Here is an 18,051-nt window from a genome sequence, read left to right as displayed (position 1 = left end):
GGGGCTGGTTGAACAGAAATTATGGATAATCAAATACAATGAATGTTCATTAGGCTTAAACTGGAGGGAAATGGTTTTACTGGTCTAATGTGAATGATGATATTTAAATTTTAGCAAAAGAAAAAATCAAAAATACCTTTTGTTTTGTGTGTGCACTGCACTGTTTACTGGAACTAATTTTAATTAATTGTATTAGTGGCTGAAATAAAGGCTGCCCTTATTGGCTTATCCCAGCATAATTAATCATGGGAATAATTCATTTTACATGACTTCTTGAGGTTAAACATTGCAGAGCCATTCATTAAAATACAGAATTAATAATGTCTAAAAAGTTGACCACAAAAGAAAAGGAGAAATATCTGTAAAGATTTATTAAAGGCCAGTGATTGATCTACTCTTTGTTTTTTAAACCTGGTCTCAAACCTGGGTCGTGCAGCTGTAGAGGTCTCTCAGCTGGTGTTTGATCTGGTTGTGGAGTGTACTTCACACGAGTCCTTAAGGAAATTCTTCTCATCACTAAGTGGGGGTTTGTGCTCAGATTCCAGGAATGAGGAATTCCTCTCTCCCAAGTCAGAAATGGGATATTCTGGAATAGAGCCTCTGATGATGCCGGGCGCGGAGCAAAATTCTTCTCCCTGCAGGGACCTTTGCAAACGTGGTTGGGAAAAATCAACTCACAGTCAAGGAGCTGAAGTAAAAATGAATTCCCAGGATGATTTTCTGCCTCCAAACTCTTTTTGATTAACAGAGTTTTCAGGTGTTTAAATACCTATTTATCAACCAGACAATCAATTTTGTCACTTTTTGTGATTTGAACTCTCCTTTTTTTGCTCTTTGCAGACATTTGTACCACACACCCAAACCTGCAAATTCCTGATTTCCCAGTTTCTGACCTTACTTCAATTTTTAATATCTCTACTACAATTTTTAATATCTCTGCTAGGCAAATTTTTTGCCCCCTCCTTCAATAGCCTTGCAGGAACATCACTTGAAGAGGGGCAATGGCTGTAATTTATAATTAAAAGAAATAGCAGGATTTCTAAAGCTCTTTGAGGGAAAGCACTGTAAATGAAATGATTAAATATAATTTTAATTAGTTATATGTCTTATAGCTGTTCTAGATTTATAAATTGTCAAAATTTTATCCTTTCATTCTCTTTAATAGTTTCTACTAAAGACTTTTTTGGCAAATAGTTGCTTGGGCATTTTTAGAACTTTCTAGAATTCTTTTATTAATTTTGGTGGACTTAGAAGTATTTGTCTAGCGCAAATTAATTCTGAGTTTTCATCCCAGCTCCCTTTTTGCCCTCTGAATGTCTTTTTGTTTGTCATCACAAACTTTGCTCTATTGCCTTCTCTTTGCACTTTGATGCTCTCTGGTGAAACCAGGATGCCTCTACTGCTTTTTGCAGATTTGTTTTGGGGAAATCAGGAGGGAAACAAGATCCCAGTCTTATTTATATTTATAATAGAATTGTCAGAGGAGTTTAATAAAAAACAGCTATGAAGGAGAAACTTTCAGAGTACAAATACAGAAATTTATCCTTTTTTTTTTTTTTTTTTTTTGGCTGTCTACCGTTCTCAGGTATTAAGATCTGCACAATTTTTTCTAAGCTCTTTGGTGGTTTCCAGCTTCAGAAAGAGTCAGAACTGTCACATTTCAGAAACCAAAACTTTTAATCAGAGATCTCCTCCAAGTAGTAATCTCTGACTGGATTCACTCTAGAGAGACAAGGAGGAAACCACAATTTTTGTAATTCTAATAGAAAATATTAAACATTAGAATATCTTACTCTCATTTTGTGCTTTTTAAATTCCAGATTAGTTAATATTTTCCAACTCTCCAGCTTGCTATTAATAGATGTTCCCAGGTATTATATTTACCTCCATTTATCACTTTTCAAAGCTCTTCTCAGTGCATGACATATTCCTCACATTCCTATTATTCTTTGCTTTCTGTTACACCTATTTATTTAAAGAAATTCTTTGTGTTGCATAACAGTGGCACAGAGGGTTGGCAGCTAAAAGCTGTAAAGTTTTGAGGGAAAAAAATCCATCATGTTTTCTGTTATATTGACATGAGAACAATTCCCTTTATAGATTGAAGCTGGGTTACTAAATCCAGGTATGTTGCTTATGTATTTATTATTAACTTTTAAATCTAAACTTTTTCTTTACCAGAGCAGGCCCCCAGTATTGCTGTGGTTGGGGACGTTGCACACATTTTTTGGCAATAAATCATGTCTTAAAATTCTTTTCTTAAGATTAGGGTCTTCTGCTCCTGTTGTGTCCTGGGATATCACTCCCTTTCCAGCCAAAAGGGAATTCTTCTTCCCATTTGCCTTCTTCAGAACGAGTCTCAGTTGAAGCAAATGGGTAAAACTCAATATTTGGGCTACTGAGAAGGGTCTAATGGGATATTGGGAAGGAATTGTTCCCTGTGAGGGTGGTGAGGCCCTGGCACAGGGTGCCCAGAGAAGCTGTGGCTGCTCCTGGATCCCTGGAAGTGTCCAGGGCCAGACTGGACAGGGCTTGGAGCAACCTGGGATAGTGGAAGTTGTCCCTGCCCATGGCAGGGGTGGGATTGGATGATCTTCAAGGTCCCTTCCAACCCAAACCATTCAGGGATTCCATTACTTCCCCAGAGGAAACAGTTCATTCAGCCCAACAGATCCAACAGGAACCTAAATTGAAGCAGTTCAAGACTGAATTCTGCCAAACACAGAATCTGAAATTGTTGGTCACTAAATCTTTCCTGTAATTTAATATTTTAAGCATAAAATCACAGAATGCTTTGGGTTGGAAGGGACCTTAAAGCCCATCCAGTGCCATCCCCTGCCATACGCAAGGACACCTTTCATCATCTCAGGTTGCTCCAAGCCCCATCCAACCTGGCCTTGGACACTTCCAGGGATCCAGGGGCAGCCACAGCTTCTCTGGGCTTCAAGCTCCATCCAACTTCCAGGAAGTACCTTTGTGTAACCCACTTGCCAGGAAATGCAGTTTATTGGAATATAAAGGCTCCATCCATTGGATGTGTCAGTTAGGTGTTAAATTTGGGCTTTAAATTAGATTTTTTTTTGATGTGAGAATATGGATTTTTTTTTTCCTATTCCCAGCTCCATAGCTAAAAGATTTCAACTCCCCTATATAAAAAATTATATAGAACTTGTAGTTGGGTCAGAGTCTTCCTCATCAACCATGATGAAAAGAAGAAGTAGCAACCCTTTGCACAAATGAGTTTGGCATAGAAAAGCTTCATTAAAGCCAAATGAACAAAGGAAAAGGGGAAAATTCACTCATATAGTCCCAGCCTTTAAGGCTGGTAAGGGCTCCCTGCATTATTTAGTTTGACATTTTTATATTATAGATCATTATGTTTCATTGCATTTCTGTTTTATCAAGACCTAGCACTTTTTCCTTCAGGTTTAGCTGATATTTGACTGAAGTGTCTCTCCCAGAAGGAAATCTGATTTGATTTGAAAATGTCAGGAAATGGAGAGGTGCTTTATAGGAGCAACCCAAGATCCATTGGTGCAACTGAGCAGGCACCATTTCCCATATCCATAGCTAAAATCTGTTTTCCATTTGGAATTCCCTGGTTTCCATCCCTACCACTTCCTCTTGATCATTGCTTCCTCAAAGGCCCCTTTTGCATCCCCTTCCTGAGGCCATGCTCATGTCCTGGAGTTGAAAACCTCCAGGGGTTTCTTTTGGAAAGGGTAAATTCATCCGGCACTTGGTGGCTGTCACTGAAACGACTTTTCAGGATTCCTTAATGCCAGGGTTGATGTCACCAGAGCTGTTCCTACAACCCCTTTTCTCTTTGACATCCCAATTCAGGACCTATTTCCTTTTATTGCAGTATGGCAAAGAGATTCCATATTTATTTCCACCCTTGCCCTTTCCTCAAAGGTTGTTCCCCATATGCAGGTACCACATGTGTCCCTTTTTCCCTTCAGCAGAGATTTTACCTCTGACTTCTTTAATACATTTTTGATTGAGTGGCCCCAGTGCAGCAAGAAATGGCTTTGTAAGACCATCCCATCAGCTCCTCATCTGAGTTATCCACAGAACTGATAAACCGAGACTTTATATTTCTTTGGAATTCCTGATGAAGGGCTTTAAGAACAACAGAATCTGTAGCAGTCCCTGCAGAGGGGACAGATAAAAATGCTGCCATTCAAGCCTTGTTCCCTTTGGACTATTTTCTTTTTTTTTAGAGATGTCATTTAGACAATTCTTAAGCCACTAAACACATGCACTATCGATATGGGGGAGTGTTAATTTTTTAATCAGTCATGAAGTAATAAGTCAAATGCATTAATAAAGCCCAAGTTCCATCCATGCTATTACATCCCACATTTATTACAGCCAGACTTGTAATTTCATGGGAGGATGAAATGGAGTTTGGCTGACAAGACCTTGTATTCCATAGGACCATGGTGTTAATTATAAGCCCGTCTTTGACATTTTTCCTTCACTTGGCTGAAATGAAACCAGAATATCTTTTCTAGGAGCACTTTCCAACTGGGAACAGCATCTGCTCCACAGGACCAGGCCAGAGGGAGTCTAAAATAATCCCCTTTTAAGGGCTTGTAGTGTGGACATTCAGCCTATAAAAACATAACCTAAAATAAGTACAGTGAACAAGGAAAATTTGCCATCTCCTTTTTTTCCTACAGGTTTATATAATTTCTTTTCTCCCTTTTATTGGCCGTTCAATGTACAGCCATTTTATAAAATAAAAAGGGTTTATAGCAGCGGTCTTGCTTCCAGATATTCTGTTCAGCAAAACCAATCAATCCTCTGTTTACCAAACTCATTTTGCTGCTAAAGAACAGACAGAATTTTAGCAAACAACAGTGAAAATTTTTACAGCTCTGCCACAGAAGCTTTAAATACTTTCAAATAAGAAACAGGTTCATTTTGTACTTTTGTTTGGCAGATTTTTAAAAATAAACCCATTTTTTTTCTTGGTGAAAACTGCCAATCTTTTAAAATTTCATTCAAGTTCCTTACTGAAAAATATGAGCATTTCTGTGAAAAATGTAAAAATAACAGCATGTCCAACCCCATTTTTTATTGGTAATTTTATTCTCTTGGTTTTGTTTTTAAGGGGTAAAAAATCAAGTGATTCTAGAAGGCACCAGAAATAGCAGATCATTGTTTTATCAGCAAATTTTCTTGTCTTTAGGAATTTTCATTGACTGGGTGATTCACCTGTCCTCTAATAAACCAAATAAACAAAATTTAATAACATTTTCTCTGCAGAGGCACCACACTGTAGCTGCTGTATGAGCTACTTTCTCTAGGTATTAGAAAATGCTCGATTTTCTGTGGTCCAGGCAGAAGTTTGGGGAAGTTTCTAGAATTTATGGACAATTAATTTTGATTTAGAACTGCAGGACTGGCCAGCCCATAGTGATAAATTGGCTTCTTGCTGGAGAGAATTGACATGTTTTGATAAAACTGAATAAAAAAAGAGTGTGGATCACACTGAGAAGTTGAAGAATGATATTTTCTAAAGCAGAAATTCACAGTGGTTAATAAACCAAGCATTATCTCCTACTTCAGTGCTGGTAAAGTCATTAAAGTGGTTTAAAATATAAAGAAGGAGGTAAAATAAATTAGCCACATGTTAGTGCCAGTGTTGAAGTACTAAATAAGGGTCCGTTCCATGAAATTCTTTCAGTGTTGGGCAGGAGTTGAAATAAAAATATTTTAATGGGCCCTTATTAAAAAATCTGTGAATCTGGGATTATTTCCATTCTTTTCACCCTCATTGGTTTGAAGGTAATAATGTAAACCGAAGGGGACGTAGAATGTGGGCTCTCAGTGTTTTACTGCTGAATCTTTGGTTTGTTTATTTAACGAATATGAGGGTGCTGGAAATTTTGGAAGCAATAACTATGACTTAGTAAAAATTCCCAGGCTGGTTTGGAGAAAGAGATGCTCAAAAGACCTTCCCATGACTGTTTTTTTTAGTATTATTTTCATTTTCACTTGGGCTGTGACTTTGGATGACAGAGTTTGGTTTAAATCCCAAATCAGTGAGTGCTGAAGTTTGGTTGTGATTCTTTACATTCCACATTGGCATTATGGCCCTGGCACAGGTTGCCCAGAGAAGCTGTGGCTGCCCCTGGATCCCTGGAAGTGTCCAAGGCCAGGCTGGACAGGGCTTGGAGCAACCTGGGACAGTGGAAGTTGTCCCTGCCCATGGCACTGGAGGAGTTTTAAGGTCACTTCCCACCCAAACCATTCTGGGATCCCAAAGAGGTTGTGTTGCTGGTGTGACCAGCACAGGGGCCGTTCAGGGATTCCTGGAAGAGGTGAGAAAAGAGGGAATTATTTTCTGAGAACTCTTTAAAAATGTGTGAAAAGTTGTATCTGCTCTTTATGGAATACACTGGGAGCGGGAGCTGTAATGGATAAGTTGTTCCTCAGACTCTGGGCCATTCTTGTAATGAAGAGCTGTTAAATTGGCCTGAGTACAAATAAGTGGAACAAAACGATCTTTGTGCTCCCTTCCAACCCAAACTATTGTGGGATTCTGTGATCTACTGGAGTCAGGACCTTATTTCTCAAAAGAGCTGGGTCCTTTTTTATTGCGGAATCGAGGCAGGAGGGAGTAGTTTTGGAATTTTTGCACTGTAGAATTTAATTCACCTGAGGCAGGGCCAGGTGGAGGTGAAACCCCCGTGGCTGCTGGGAGACTCCTAGGTGAGGAGCTCTGCAGCCAGCCCTGGGAAGCTGCTCCACTTTGCTGGAGATAATTAAATTCTCCCTGGATCCAGCCAGTTAAAAAGAACGAGTTCTCTTCCCTAATCCCTCGGTTTGGGCACTCACCTGGGACATGATTAAGAAGGTGAGAGTCTAAATGCTCTTAGGAAGAAAAGGAATTGAAAAGGTGTCACTCAGACATCTTTTTCTCCCGCTCTTCGCGGGGACGTTTTTTGCCAGGGTTGGAATCCCCACTGAACGAGCTCGCTGGAGTTAATCCTCCGGGAGCGGCCGTGTTTTCTAAGTGGGAAATGGATCCAGGATAAACAGACAATCTGCTCTTGGCACTCAGCCCACTCTGCCTCGGTGTAATAAAGTCTTCCTATCTGCAGGGAGGTTCTTCAATGGTTAAAGCCCTTCCAGAGCTGAAGGAACCGAGTGCCAGCACTGGAAACCTGATAATGGCTCTGACAAAGGGTTTCTGTTTGCACAGTGAGCAGCACGTGGAATTATATTTATAATTCCATAAATTATTTAAAAAATGTGATCCAGGCATTGAGGGTTCTAGAAATGTTCATACTCGTTCAAACTTTTGCTGTGGGATATTAAAGATCTGCTAATTAAAAGCAGTGGGTGAACTGAGGACACTGTGACTCTCTGACAATATAAGTGGACATTTCAGGAGGAATTCTGAAGGAGGCACTAAGGTGAAGAGCTGGATGTCACTGAGAGAATCACATCTCCCACTCACTAATTTGAAATCCTTTCAGCTCCTCAGTGTCAGGCTGTTGAATGTTAAAGACACGCGGGTTTTTGGAGAACAAGTGGGCTTATTGTTTCTCTTTGATTGCTACCTCTCAATTTTAATAACTCTTACAAAACAAGGTTTGATTCGAAATATTTAAATTGTTTTTTCACCATAAAGATGAGTAGTGAGCTGGGTTGATGTTGTGTTCTTTTGGCATTGGATTTACTAAGCGTGTGACACAAACAAAATGGGATTATTCTGTGTTCATAGTCAGACTCAAGCCTAATGCAAAAATTCACCAATGCCAAGATTGTTATTAGGAATAGCCACAGCAGAAAGAAAATCCACTGTATTGTGGAAAGGCTTTGAGGAAAATGAGAGGTGAATCTGCTAGGACCAGCAGCATTACTTCCTTTCTTTTCCCCTGAGGGTGAATATTGATTTTAAATCTATTCTAACAGTCCCTTAGCCACACATCTGAGGATATTTTTCATGAGGTCAGGCTATAGTTCTCAGAGGAGTACCATTATTTCCTTATGCTGGGAAAAAAAAGGAGGCTGATCCTTTGAACTTCTGGATTAGCAGGAGCAGGCAGTGTTGACAAGGTGTAATTGCTGTTTCAGTTGGGAGGAAAGGTAAAGCCTCTGTTGTTTTTCAGTTCTTTAGGAAACTTTCCTGTGGTCTAAACCTGTACATTTTAGACCAGTAATTTGCTCCTTAGTGATAAAAACCTTTCATAAGCTTCATGTTGGCTTACAAAAAATAAAAATACTGAAGTCAGAAGCCACTCTTTAATCTCACTTTAGTTGTACAATCACACACAGTATCACACAGAATCACTAGGTTGGAAGAGACCTTCAAGATCATTGAGTCCAATCCATACCCTGAGTCCTCAACTAAACCACGGCACCGAGTGCCACATCCAATCCTTTTTTAAACACATGTAGGGATAGTGAATCCACCACTGCTGGGTTACTGATTTCACCCCTAACTCAGGCTTACTATCCTTGGGCCTGCTTCCAGAGAGACCAGCTGCATCCCCTTCCCCCTTCAAACCCAGTTTAAAGCCCTCTCAATGAGTTCTGCCAATTCTTGAGCTAAAATCTTTCTGCCCTTAACAGAGAGATGGAGCCCATCCAGTTCCAGCAGGCCGTGTGCCAGAAAAGTTGCCCCATGATCAAAGAACCCAAAATTCTGCTGATGACACCAACTCTTGAGCCACTTGTTGATAAGTGTGGTCTCTGCTATTCCTTTCATCATTTTTCTGTGCCACCAAAGGGACTGAGCAGAATGCTACCTGTGCTCCTGCCCTGTCAACCACTTGACCCAGTGCCTTTTAATTGCCCTGACACTCCTCTTTTCAATCTCATCGTTGCCAGCTTGGAGTATCAGCAGTGGGTAACAATCAGAGGGTTGAATCAGCCTGGGAAGTCTCTCAGTGATATCCCATACCCAGGCCCCAGGGAAGCAGCAGACCTGATTGATATCTGGGGCCCTCTGTTCCTCTCAGAAGGGAGTCACCCACTGCGATTACCCTTCTTTTCTTTTTGATGTCAGAGGTGGTGATCTGTGCGACAGACGAAGTGTAATTGGGAGCTCACTGGGCAGATGATTTTCTTCTACGTCATCTGGCTGACCCTCCTCACCCAGGGCCTCAAACCTATTCTGAAATGGTACCTTGGTAGGTGAGGGGGGTTGGGGGAATTCTTGTTACGTCCTCGACCCATTTCCACTCCCCTTCATCCACCAGGTGTGTGCTCCTACTGCTTGACAGGGGGAGGCATGGGAGTCCTTCGACTCCTGGTGGGCCTCCCTCAAGGATGGAAGGGCAGAACCCCACCAATCTATTTCCCTTTCACTTTCCCTAATAGTCCTTAGCTTTTCTACTTCCTCCCTAAGCTTGGCCACCAGCAAAAGGAGATTGTTCTCCTGTTCACACCTCAGGTAGGCTTCTTCTGGAACATCCAGACCTGATAAGCTCAAACACTCTGCACAGGAAGGGGTCTGGACAGACACATCCTTTTTGGAGGGTTCCATTTGGTTACATACACTTTCACTAACTGAAGTTTTTGATAATGTAAAAACCATGACTACCAGAAAAACCAAAAAAACCTCCAAAACCAACCAACCAACCAAACCACAGCAAACAACAAACTAAAATCCCCGCTAGCAGGAGGAAACTCGCAACCCTGCGTGCACAAACTGCCACGAAAATTGCTGTGCCACACCCATAGAGACATGCCACGCCCTTGTTTACGGCTCAAATAGCTGTGCCACGCCCACAGAGGTGTGCCACACCCACTTTCTGATCAAATTGCTGTGCCACACCCCCAGAGATATGCCACACCTGCCCTGCACCTGCGTGACTGACAAGAACAATGTTGGCTCGAGCAAGCTGGACGCAGAGCTGGTCATGCTTTCTCCTTTTTTCCCTCAAGCTACAGCAAAAGTCCCAATTTGGGCACTACCAATATTAATTATTTTTGATGATGGACCACATTAAACCACAAAATCTGGAATAAATTCCATCCCTGACCTAAGCTGGCCGTCAGCTCTTGTTGAAGACCATTTCACTTCATTGTTAAGCCAGTTATCTCTAACTTGTGTTTTTATTCTGCTGAATGGATGATCCTTCCTGCTTCCCACCATCCGAATTTGGCTTCAGGTAATGAGGTGCTTCCCTGCACTGTAAAAGGCAAAAAGGAATTTGGACACATCTGGGGACATCCTGCAGGACAGGGGCACTTGGCTTCACTCCAGCTCCCAGGAAACCTGGATATTCTCTTTTCGTCTCACTGAGCAGATCTTTGCTACGTTGAGATAGGGAGCAATTTGATTTTATCAAATCTAGACTACAGGTATCTCAGATGTGTCCTCCTTTACTCCTCTGCATTCCAGACTAAATTTAATCCCAGTCTTTCAAATCCCTTTTATCTGTGCCTCGTTTAGGCTTTGTTTCAGCTGCTCCATTAACTGATAAAATGCTGTCACACTTTACCCCATCATGGCTCTTTAATATTTCCCAGCCTCCTTTTTATTTCTCTCTAGTTTTTTAAAATTCATATTTCTCCTCATGCCTCTACTGAATCCTCCTCAGTTACTCACAGAGTCTGATTTTTCTTGTTGGGGTCAGCTCATTCAGGAGCCATCACTGGGCCAGATTCACCCTCTGTGGAATTCCTTGATTCTGTTGAAATTACTGGAATAAATCTGGAGTTTGTGCTGGTGTAAATTAAATAAAATCCTCCCTAATGTGATCAAGGAGCTTAATATGTCCCCAGCAAAAGGCAGATCGAGTTTATTCTTTTGATATTTACTTCTTATGATTTAATTGAAGGATGGGATTCTTTTCCCCCATTCATGAATAGGTAATGGCAACAAAAATGTCTCATTTTTAAATTATAAAATATAAAACATATATAAAACATCAAATGCACTTTGTGCAGTGGACTGTCACCTGAGAAGTCTGAGAACTCATCAATATCACTATTAATTAAAATTTAAATTAATTACATATCCAGATCATGTTGGATCTTTCAATAATATTGTGAGTCATAAACAGATTAGAAATGAAAAAAAATATTCAAAGTGTAAATGAAAAATAGAAATAATGGTTTTGTAAGTGCTGTAATATCTGCTAATCTTCCTTGTATTTCTGCTGTCATAGAATTTGAAGTTCAGCCAGACGTTCTTTGACACTTTTGAGCCTGTTGGATATTGTGAAGCAGTTTGGAATTATTTGTATTATCTTGTGTAAGCACACCCTTGACATTTGTTTTTATCATCATCAATATTATTGATATTTTATAGTAATGATAATTATTTCACTATCAATTATATTATCCATATCTCCACAGAAACAAAACACAGTCAAGGCATCTTAGACATAAAATTTTTCATATTTTAGTGCTCTATTTAGAATATTTAAAATATTTTGCTGGTTTTCAGTTATATATTTGTTAGAATTATTAATTTTTTCTTCTTAAGCTAACACACTGCTGTAATAACGTCATTATTTCTCATCTCTCTGCATTTCATGATGGCCCTGTCCGAACAAACAGATTGAGCAGAGCTGACATAAATATAGGATATTGTGCAAAAAAGATCAGTAATAAATGGTGCTAAATCAGAGTATTTTTAGGAAAACATGAAACAAAACCAAAGGACTGTGCTTGCAATCGCAGAGACAAAACCCTGAGTGTGCTCTGGCTAATTGTCACTGCTAAAATCTGATTTTATTTTGAATTTGCAGGCAGAACTGGGCACACCGAGGCCGTCCGGGTGGTGTTCGAGCCACAAAACATCAGCTTTGAGCAACTGCTCAAGGTCTTCTGGGAGAATCATGACCCGACACAAGGTAGAGTGATGAGCGAGCCAGTATTTAATTATCTTACTAATTACAGCTGGGATAATTAGTGTTTGAGCTGCATGGAAGAGATGAACCTTGAAATCACACTGGAGCTCAGGAATATGATTGCAGACATTTATTGACAGAGAAAGAGAGGGAGAGGGAGAATGGGAGCACAGAAGCTCTGAGTGCCCCTCCTCCCTTACAGCTGCCTGGGCTGGGAAAATTCCCACAGAGTGGCACGGGAGACAATGGAAAATTCTCTTCAACTTTGATTATGACAATTTATTCTGTAATTTCTTTTGTCTCTTCAATTAGAGTCTATCTCTTTGCAACTTCAAAATTTCTGTTATTCTATTCTATCTTATATTCTATATGCTATTTTATTTTGCTTTATTTTATTTTATTTTGGTTTTTTTTAAAATTTAATTTAATTTAATTAAACCTTATTTTATTTGATTTTGCTTTAATTTATTTTACTTTATTTTATTTCATTTCTACCCAGGCCCTTTATCCTTCATCGCAACTTGGGATTTTACATTTTTCAACAGTACTGAGTATATTTTGTGATTAGAAAAAGGGAGCAAAAAGGGGTTAGAGATGCTATGCAGAGGCACCAGTGGATCATTCTACTTATCTGCCTTATCCAAACCTTTGGATTTAATTTATCCTTCTTGGCAGAGGTTTTGTGCTGACACGACCCACATCTGTGCAAACAGAAATGGGAAACTGTGTGCGGAAAACATTTTGCATGTTTATAGAGCTCCAATAAACCTCATCCCTTCTCCCATTTCCCAGAAACGCTGCACACAAGTAACTAATTTCAATATTTGAACAGCCATCGTGATTATGCCACTTGTTACTGCATCTGGGAACAAAAAAAAAACTGCAGATGATACCTCCAAAATGTGATACCATCCTGGAAAAGAGAAACTCAAAGAGAGATCCAGGGACTATTGTGGATAAGGGTCTTCCATCGAGCCCAAAGTGGTTATTGCAACTTCTGCCTGTATAGAAAGAGCTTGAGTCAGGAATTTTCTGTCTGCAGGGACAGGAAATCAGAATATTTTGTGCAGTTCCTCTGTTGCCGTCCCAGGGATCTATGGAAATATTGCTGAGGATTTGAAGGATAAAAAAAGATATAGAGTGCAGAAAACTGCCCTAGTGCTGGGAATAAACACATCAAAGAAGGAGAACACCATGTCATGGTGGGATGGGTTGGATATCAGGAAAATGTTCTTCTTTTAGAGGGTAGTTGGGCACTGGAACAGCTCCCCAGGGAGTGGTCACAGCCCTGGGGCTGCCAGAGCTCCAGGAGCATTTGGACAATGCTCTCAGGGACAGGGTGGGATTTTTGGGGTGTCCTAGGAGACCCCAAGGAATTGGACCAATCATCCTGGTAGGTCTCTTCCAACTCAAGATGTTCTGTGATTGCAGTATCAAGTCATCCTTGCAGGTACCTGTGACAGGTTGAGCAGCTGACACAAATAAACCAGAACAAGCTGCAGTAGCTGGGAGCTGGAGTTTGGAAAGCTCCACTGTGGAATGAAGCAGCTTCACATCCCTCAGTGTAATTAAACATTGGAGTCTTTTTCCATCACCGTCCTTTCGAGTCTTTCAGATGGGATAATCCATCATTTTAAAAGAGGAGCTTGATCCAAGTCAGGAGAAGGAATCCTGTGAATCTGTCGAATGCGGTGGCCCGTACTGTTGATTTATGAGCCTCCCTTTCCAACCCCCTCCTTTAGAGCTGTGTTCAGGATAATTCATCTGCACAATTCCTGAAAAACTTGGAGCTCTGCATTGAGAAAGACCCCTTCCTATGGCAGGGGGTTGGAACGAGGTGATCTTTAAGGTGTCTTCAAAACCATTCCAGGATTGTGTGATTCTAAGACAATCCCCACCCTCAAATCACACTGCTGGGCCTTCCTGGTTTCCTTGTAGAAAGAATTTTATGAAAGAATTTTTCTTCCTGTCCTACCCGTTTTTGGTTTCGGATAATTTTCTTGCTCTTTTTTTCTTTGGATTATCAGAAATTTGCCATCACCAGAGGGTGGCTTCTTTCTTTCAGCCTGGAGAAGAGAATCCTCAGGGTGAAATCATTGAGGCCTTCAGGTGCCTACAGTGAGCCTACAGGAAAGATGGAGAGTAATATTTACAAGGGCCTGAAGTGACAGGAAAAGAAAAATGGTTTCAAACTGTAAGGGAGTAGGTTTAGGTGGGATATTGGCAAGGAATTATTGTCTCTGAGGGTGCTGAAGCCTTGGCACAGGGTGTCCAGAGAAACTGTGGCTGCCTCTGGATCCATGGAATTGTCCAAGGCCAGATTGGATGGGGCTTGGAGCAGTCTGGGATAGTGGAAGTTGTCCTTGCCTATGGCAGGGGGTGGAGTAAGATGGTTTTTACAATCCCTTCAAACCCAAACCATTTTGGGTTTCCATGACTTTTATGAGCTGTTTTTTTGGTACATCAGGACAATTGGTCCACGTGTCTTACTCATATGTTTGGATTCATCCTGATTGACAGAGCTGGGAACTGATGGTCAGGAATTTATGATTCTTCATCTTCCAGGTATGAGAAGTGGATTTCCACTGAAACAATTTGGACAACACCCACCTAGTCAATCTTTTGTCATGTCTGCTGTCTTGACTTTGGCAGTGGTGGGGCTCAGTCTGTGGCCTACTGAGAACAGGGAAGTGCCTGAAGGACTTCAGGGCTTTAGGATGACTAAAGTTTATTATCTGGGCACACTGATATGTGGATGAAGTGTAGTAGTTGTGATAACGGGTCAGAAAAATTCATCAGCTGAATTTATGATTTTTTCTGGCTCTAAACCAAAGTAAAATCATGACATTATGTCTTTATATCTTCATACAACTGAAGTTCAGCACCGTTCCAGTCTGTGCTTTCAGAAGGATGGATGTGGCAGATGTGTGATTCACTCTTGGATTTTTGGCAGCTGGGAAATATCACCTAATTAGCCCAGGCAGGAGGCCGTGCTAATGTGACTGAATTCCTTCTGGGAATGAGCTCCTGTCTCCATGTGACACCGACCCGTGGGCACACCCGAGTCCTTCACAACTGTGTCAGGCATCTGTGTGGCACGGCAGTGCTTGGTGGAAACAGTCCCAAACCTTCATCTAAGCTTGTATCAATAGAATTTCCACGTGGTTCTTCCATAATAATTTGCCCAAAGTGAGAGCATCACGTTACCCCTGGAAAAGATGGAATTGTTCTCAGAAGACTTTGCACGCCCCACCCTTGAACGGGTTGCTTTACCTGGGTATTTTTATGGTTCCTTAATGCTGCACCAGGGGAGGTTGGATGCCAGGAGGAATTTCTTCAAGGAAGGGGCTGCCAAACTTTGGAAGGGGCTGTCCCCTTCCTGTTGGAGTCCCCATCCCTGAAAGTGCCCAAGGAACACTGGAACTGGACATGGCACTCAGTGCTCTGGGCTGGTGACAAGGTGGAGATTGGAAGTCTTGGAGATCTCTTTCAAAGTAAATGATTCTGTGATTCTATGATATTGCTGTTCTAATCTCAGTCCAAGAATTTTGCAAAGCTCTTCACACCTCATTCATATTTCTTGATTTGAGAAATACCTGAACCACAGGTCCCAGTGTCAAATTTCTGTTTTCTGACATAGGGATGGTAGAAGGTATCTAAGTTGGGATTCTTTCTTTGCCTTGATTTGTACCTACTCCCTGTTTTTAGCTGGCTGTGGGAAATGTGGTTTTATGTAAAGACACTGGAAGTGAGAGTTACCTCTCTGACCTGCAATGTTTTTCTCCTTTGTGGCTGAGCTGTGTGCACACAGTGAGTTTTATTCAGGCAGCCTTGTGGGAATGCAGGACTCAGTCTGTCAATGAGAAGATTTTGACTAAGGAGGTAAATGAGAAGATTTCTTGTTCATGAAATTCAGCACAATCTTTGGGTGAATCCGGTGTCTCATACAGCAAGCACTGAACTTCTTGAGTACTGCTCTCAGTAAAAAATACAAAAGCTCAGTGTGTTTGATGTTTTTCCAGAATTTGGGGTAACACTATTTCACCTCTTCTACCCCCAGCAGAGATAATGGACTTGTCTCATTGTTCTGATGTCAATAAACACCAAAAATGTACATTCTGTGGCAGATTAAGACCTTTCAGTATTGGTTTAGTTGGTACCAAGTAGCTGAAGAATACAGACTGCCAGTACTATAGTTTATCATTGTATGAGTGTATTAATATTCAAAAACTCCTGCTTTCCAAGCAGTTGTGCTTTAGAAGAGACTGACACCTCACTGGGATTCAAGTTGTCCCTGGGAAGGAGCCTGGCTCTTGTTTAGGGAAGCTCTGGAGTGCACAGAAGTCAATTGAAAAGCAGGAACCTTTGATCAAATTAAACAGTTGAAAGAGTTCCTCCCCGATGAGCATCTCCAAAGTGTGGGGCCCTGACAAAGTCCTCCTGACTTTTAATTTAGGCTCTGTTTTATAATTCATTAGAATTGGGAGACTGAAAAAGCAACAAACAACCCCCTGACTTCTGCCAAGTGGCATATGGCTGTCATCTCTGCTCAGCCTCCAGTGCCCTGCTCAGCATTCCTACTCTCCCAGGGATGGTCTGATCTATAAGAGGATTGCTCTGGATGGCTCTGTAAGTGCTCGAGATGTTGTTTCTCTGTCATTGATACAGAAAAGAGGGATGAATGGGATATGCCAAAAATACTGCAAAAAAAAATCTTTGTAGATAATTTTATTTTTTTAATGTTTTCAGAGGTGTAGGGCAAGGCTTGTATTGCCTGTTTTTTTAATGGGGCCATCCTCAGAGCTTTCCAGACTTTTTTAGAATGTAAGCCTGACTGTCTCCTTAGTTGCATCCTGACCATGGTCCTGCTGGCACCTCCTTGCTGCCTATACAGAGGGACTTGGACTTTCAGCCCATCAGTTTTGTGCCTCTTCTGTAGTGGCACAATTTCTGTTAAGTAGTATTTGACTTCTCTGTTAGGAAAAGGGTGATTTTCTCCTCCTCGACCTTTCAGCCAGATACAAGCTCTTTGTTTGTGTTGACTCTGGCAATCAAAAAGTTCTCTGCTCAGGCTGAAAATTAACCCTGCATGAATGGAAGTAAAATGTGGTTTCCAGCCAGGATTTAAATTGCCAGGAGCAGGAATGCTGGTGGGATCACCCTTCTGGCATCAGCACTGACCTGCAGTGCCTGAGCCAATTCCAAACCCCGCTGTGATCCTGGTTAGGGAGGAATGTGTCATATTGGATCAGATCAGGAAGTTTGGCTGCTCTTTGTGGGGGTGTCAGAAACTATTTCTCCAGACCTTTGGAAAAATCAATCTGATACCAGAGAAGAGTGTTTGGCAAAATGTGCAAATGTGAGTCCTGTAAAGGGCTTTATTCTTGAAATTCTCATGACCTGTGTGTGGTGAAGCCCTTAATCTATCAGGGATTTCAGCCAGTTCAAGGTGACTTTAAAGAAAGGCTCCTTCTTGCTTTCCTGGTCTGTACAAAAGTCAAGCAGACAACAAAACTAATTTCTTTTTAGAGTAGCCTGGTCTAGTGGAAGGTGTCACTGTCTATGGCAGGAGATGGAACAAGATAATCGTTAAGTCCTGTTGGACCCAAACCATTCTGTGATTCTGTGAAAACGTGTTTGGGAGAAATGAAAAATCCACTTGTCTTCTTCAGCTCTGTTCTTTCCTGAGCACAGTCCAAACCAGATGCTTGTTTGGGTAGTTCTGCTCCCCACATTCCTCAGAAGTACCCAATCATTTCCAACCCAAAGGAAACAATTTGGGTACAACTACAATTCCTTGTGGTGAGTGCCTGTTGTCCACAAATCTCATAATTTTTAATTCCTTCTGTCTTTATGTTTGGATTTTTGAGCTAGTGGCAGAGAAGAAGCCAGCACTCCACAGTTTTGGTCACTCTTGTGACTTTTGGTCACAGGTTTGAAGGACAAACCTGTGGCCACTGCTGCTCAGGGGCTGCTGGAATTTCGTCTGCAGCCTTGTTGATCCATTGTGCATACCCAGAGAGCCAAAATCATTGTGAGGCATCTCATTCCCCCTTTCCTGTCAGGGACAAGTCCTTATCTTGCCCGTGTTTGTGCAGGAAATGGAAGCAGGGCTGATGTTTTTCCAGCAGTTGAGGACCATCTGTCCTACAACAAACTCATCACCTGCCAGACTTGTTCAGAACATCTCTCAGTCCATATGTCTTGTGTATCCACGATAAAGAAG

General features: G+C 41.3%; 1 protein-coding gene across 4 annotated transcripts in view; it reads left to right on the top strand.

Annotated features, from left to right (window-relative positions):
- MSRA (methionine sulfoxide reductase A) overlaps positions 1-18,051 on the top strand; it is a 227,942-nt gene that overhangs the window by 119,426 nt on the left and 90,465 nt on the right. For all 4 annotated transcript variants that reach the window (XM_031504479.2, XM_031504481.2, XM_031504482.2 and 1 more), the window contains one exon: positions 11,724-11,828. In XM_031504479.2, coding sequence (XP_031360339.1) covers positions 11,724-11,828 — 105 coding nt within the window. The remainder of the gene's footprint in view (positions 1-11,723; positions 11,829-18,051) is intronic.

This window comes from Lonchura striata, chromosome 3, assembly GCF_046129695.1.
Source record: "Lonchura striata isolate bLonStr1 chromosome 3, bLonStr1.mat, whole genome shotgun sequence".
Lineage (NCBI taxonomy): Eukaryota > Metazoa > Chordata > Aves > Passeriformes > Estrildidae > Lonchura > Lonchura striata.
This window is presented reverse-complemented; position numbering and strand designations above follow the sequence as displayed.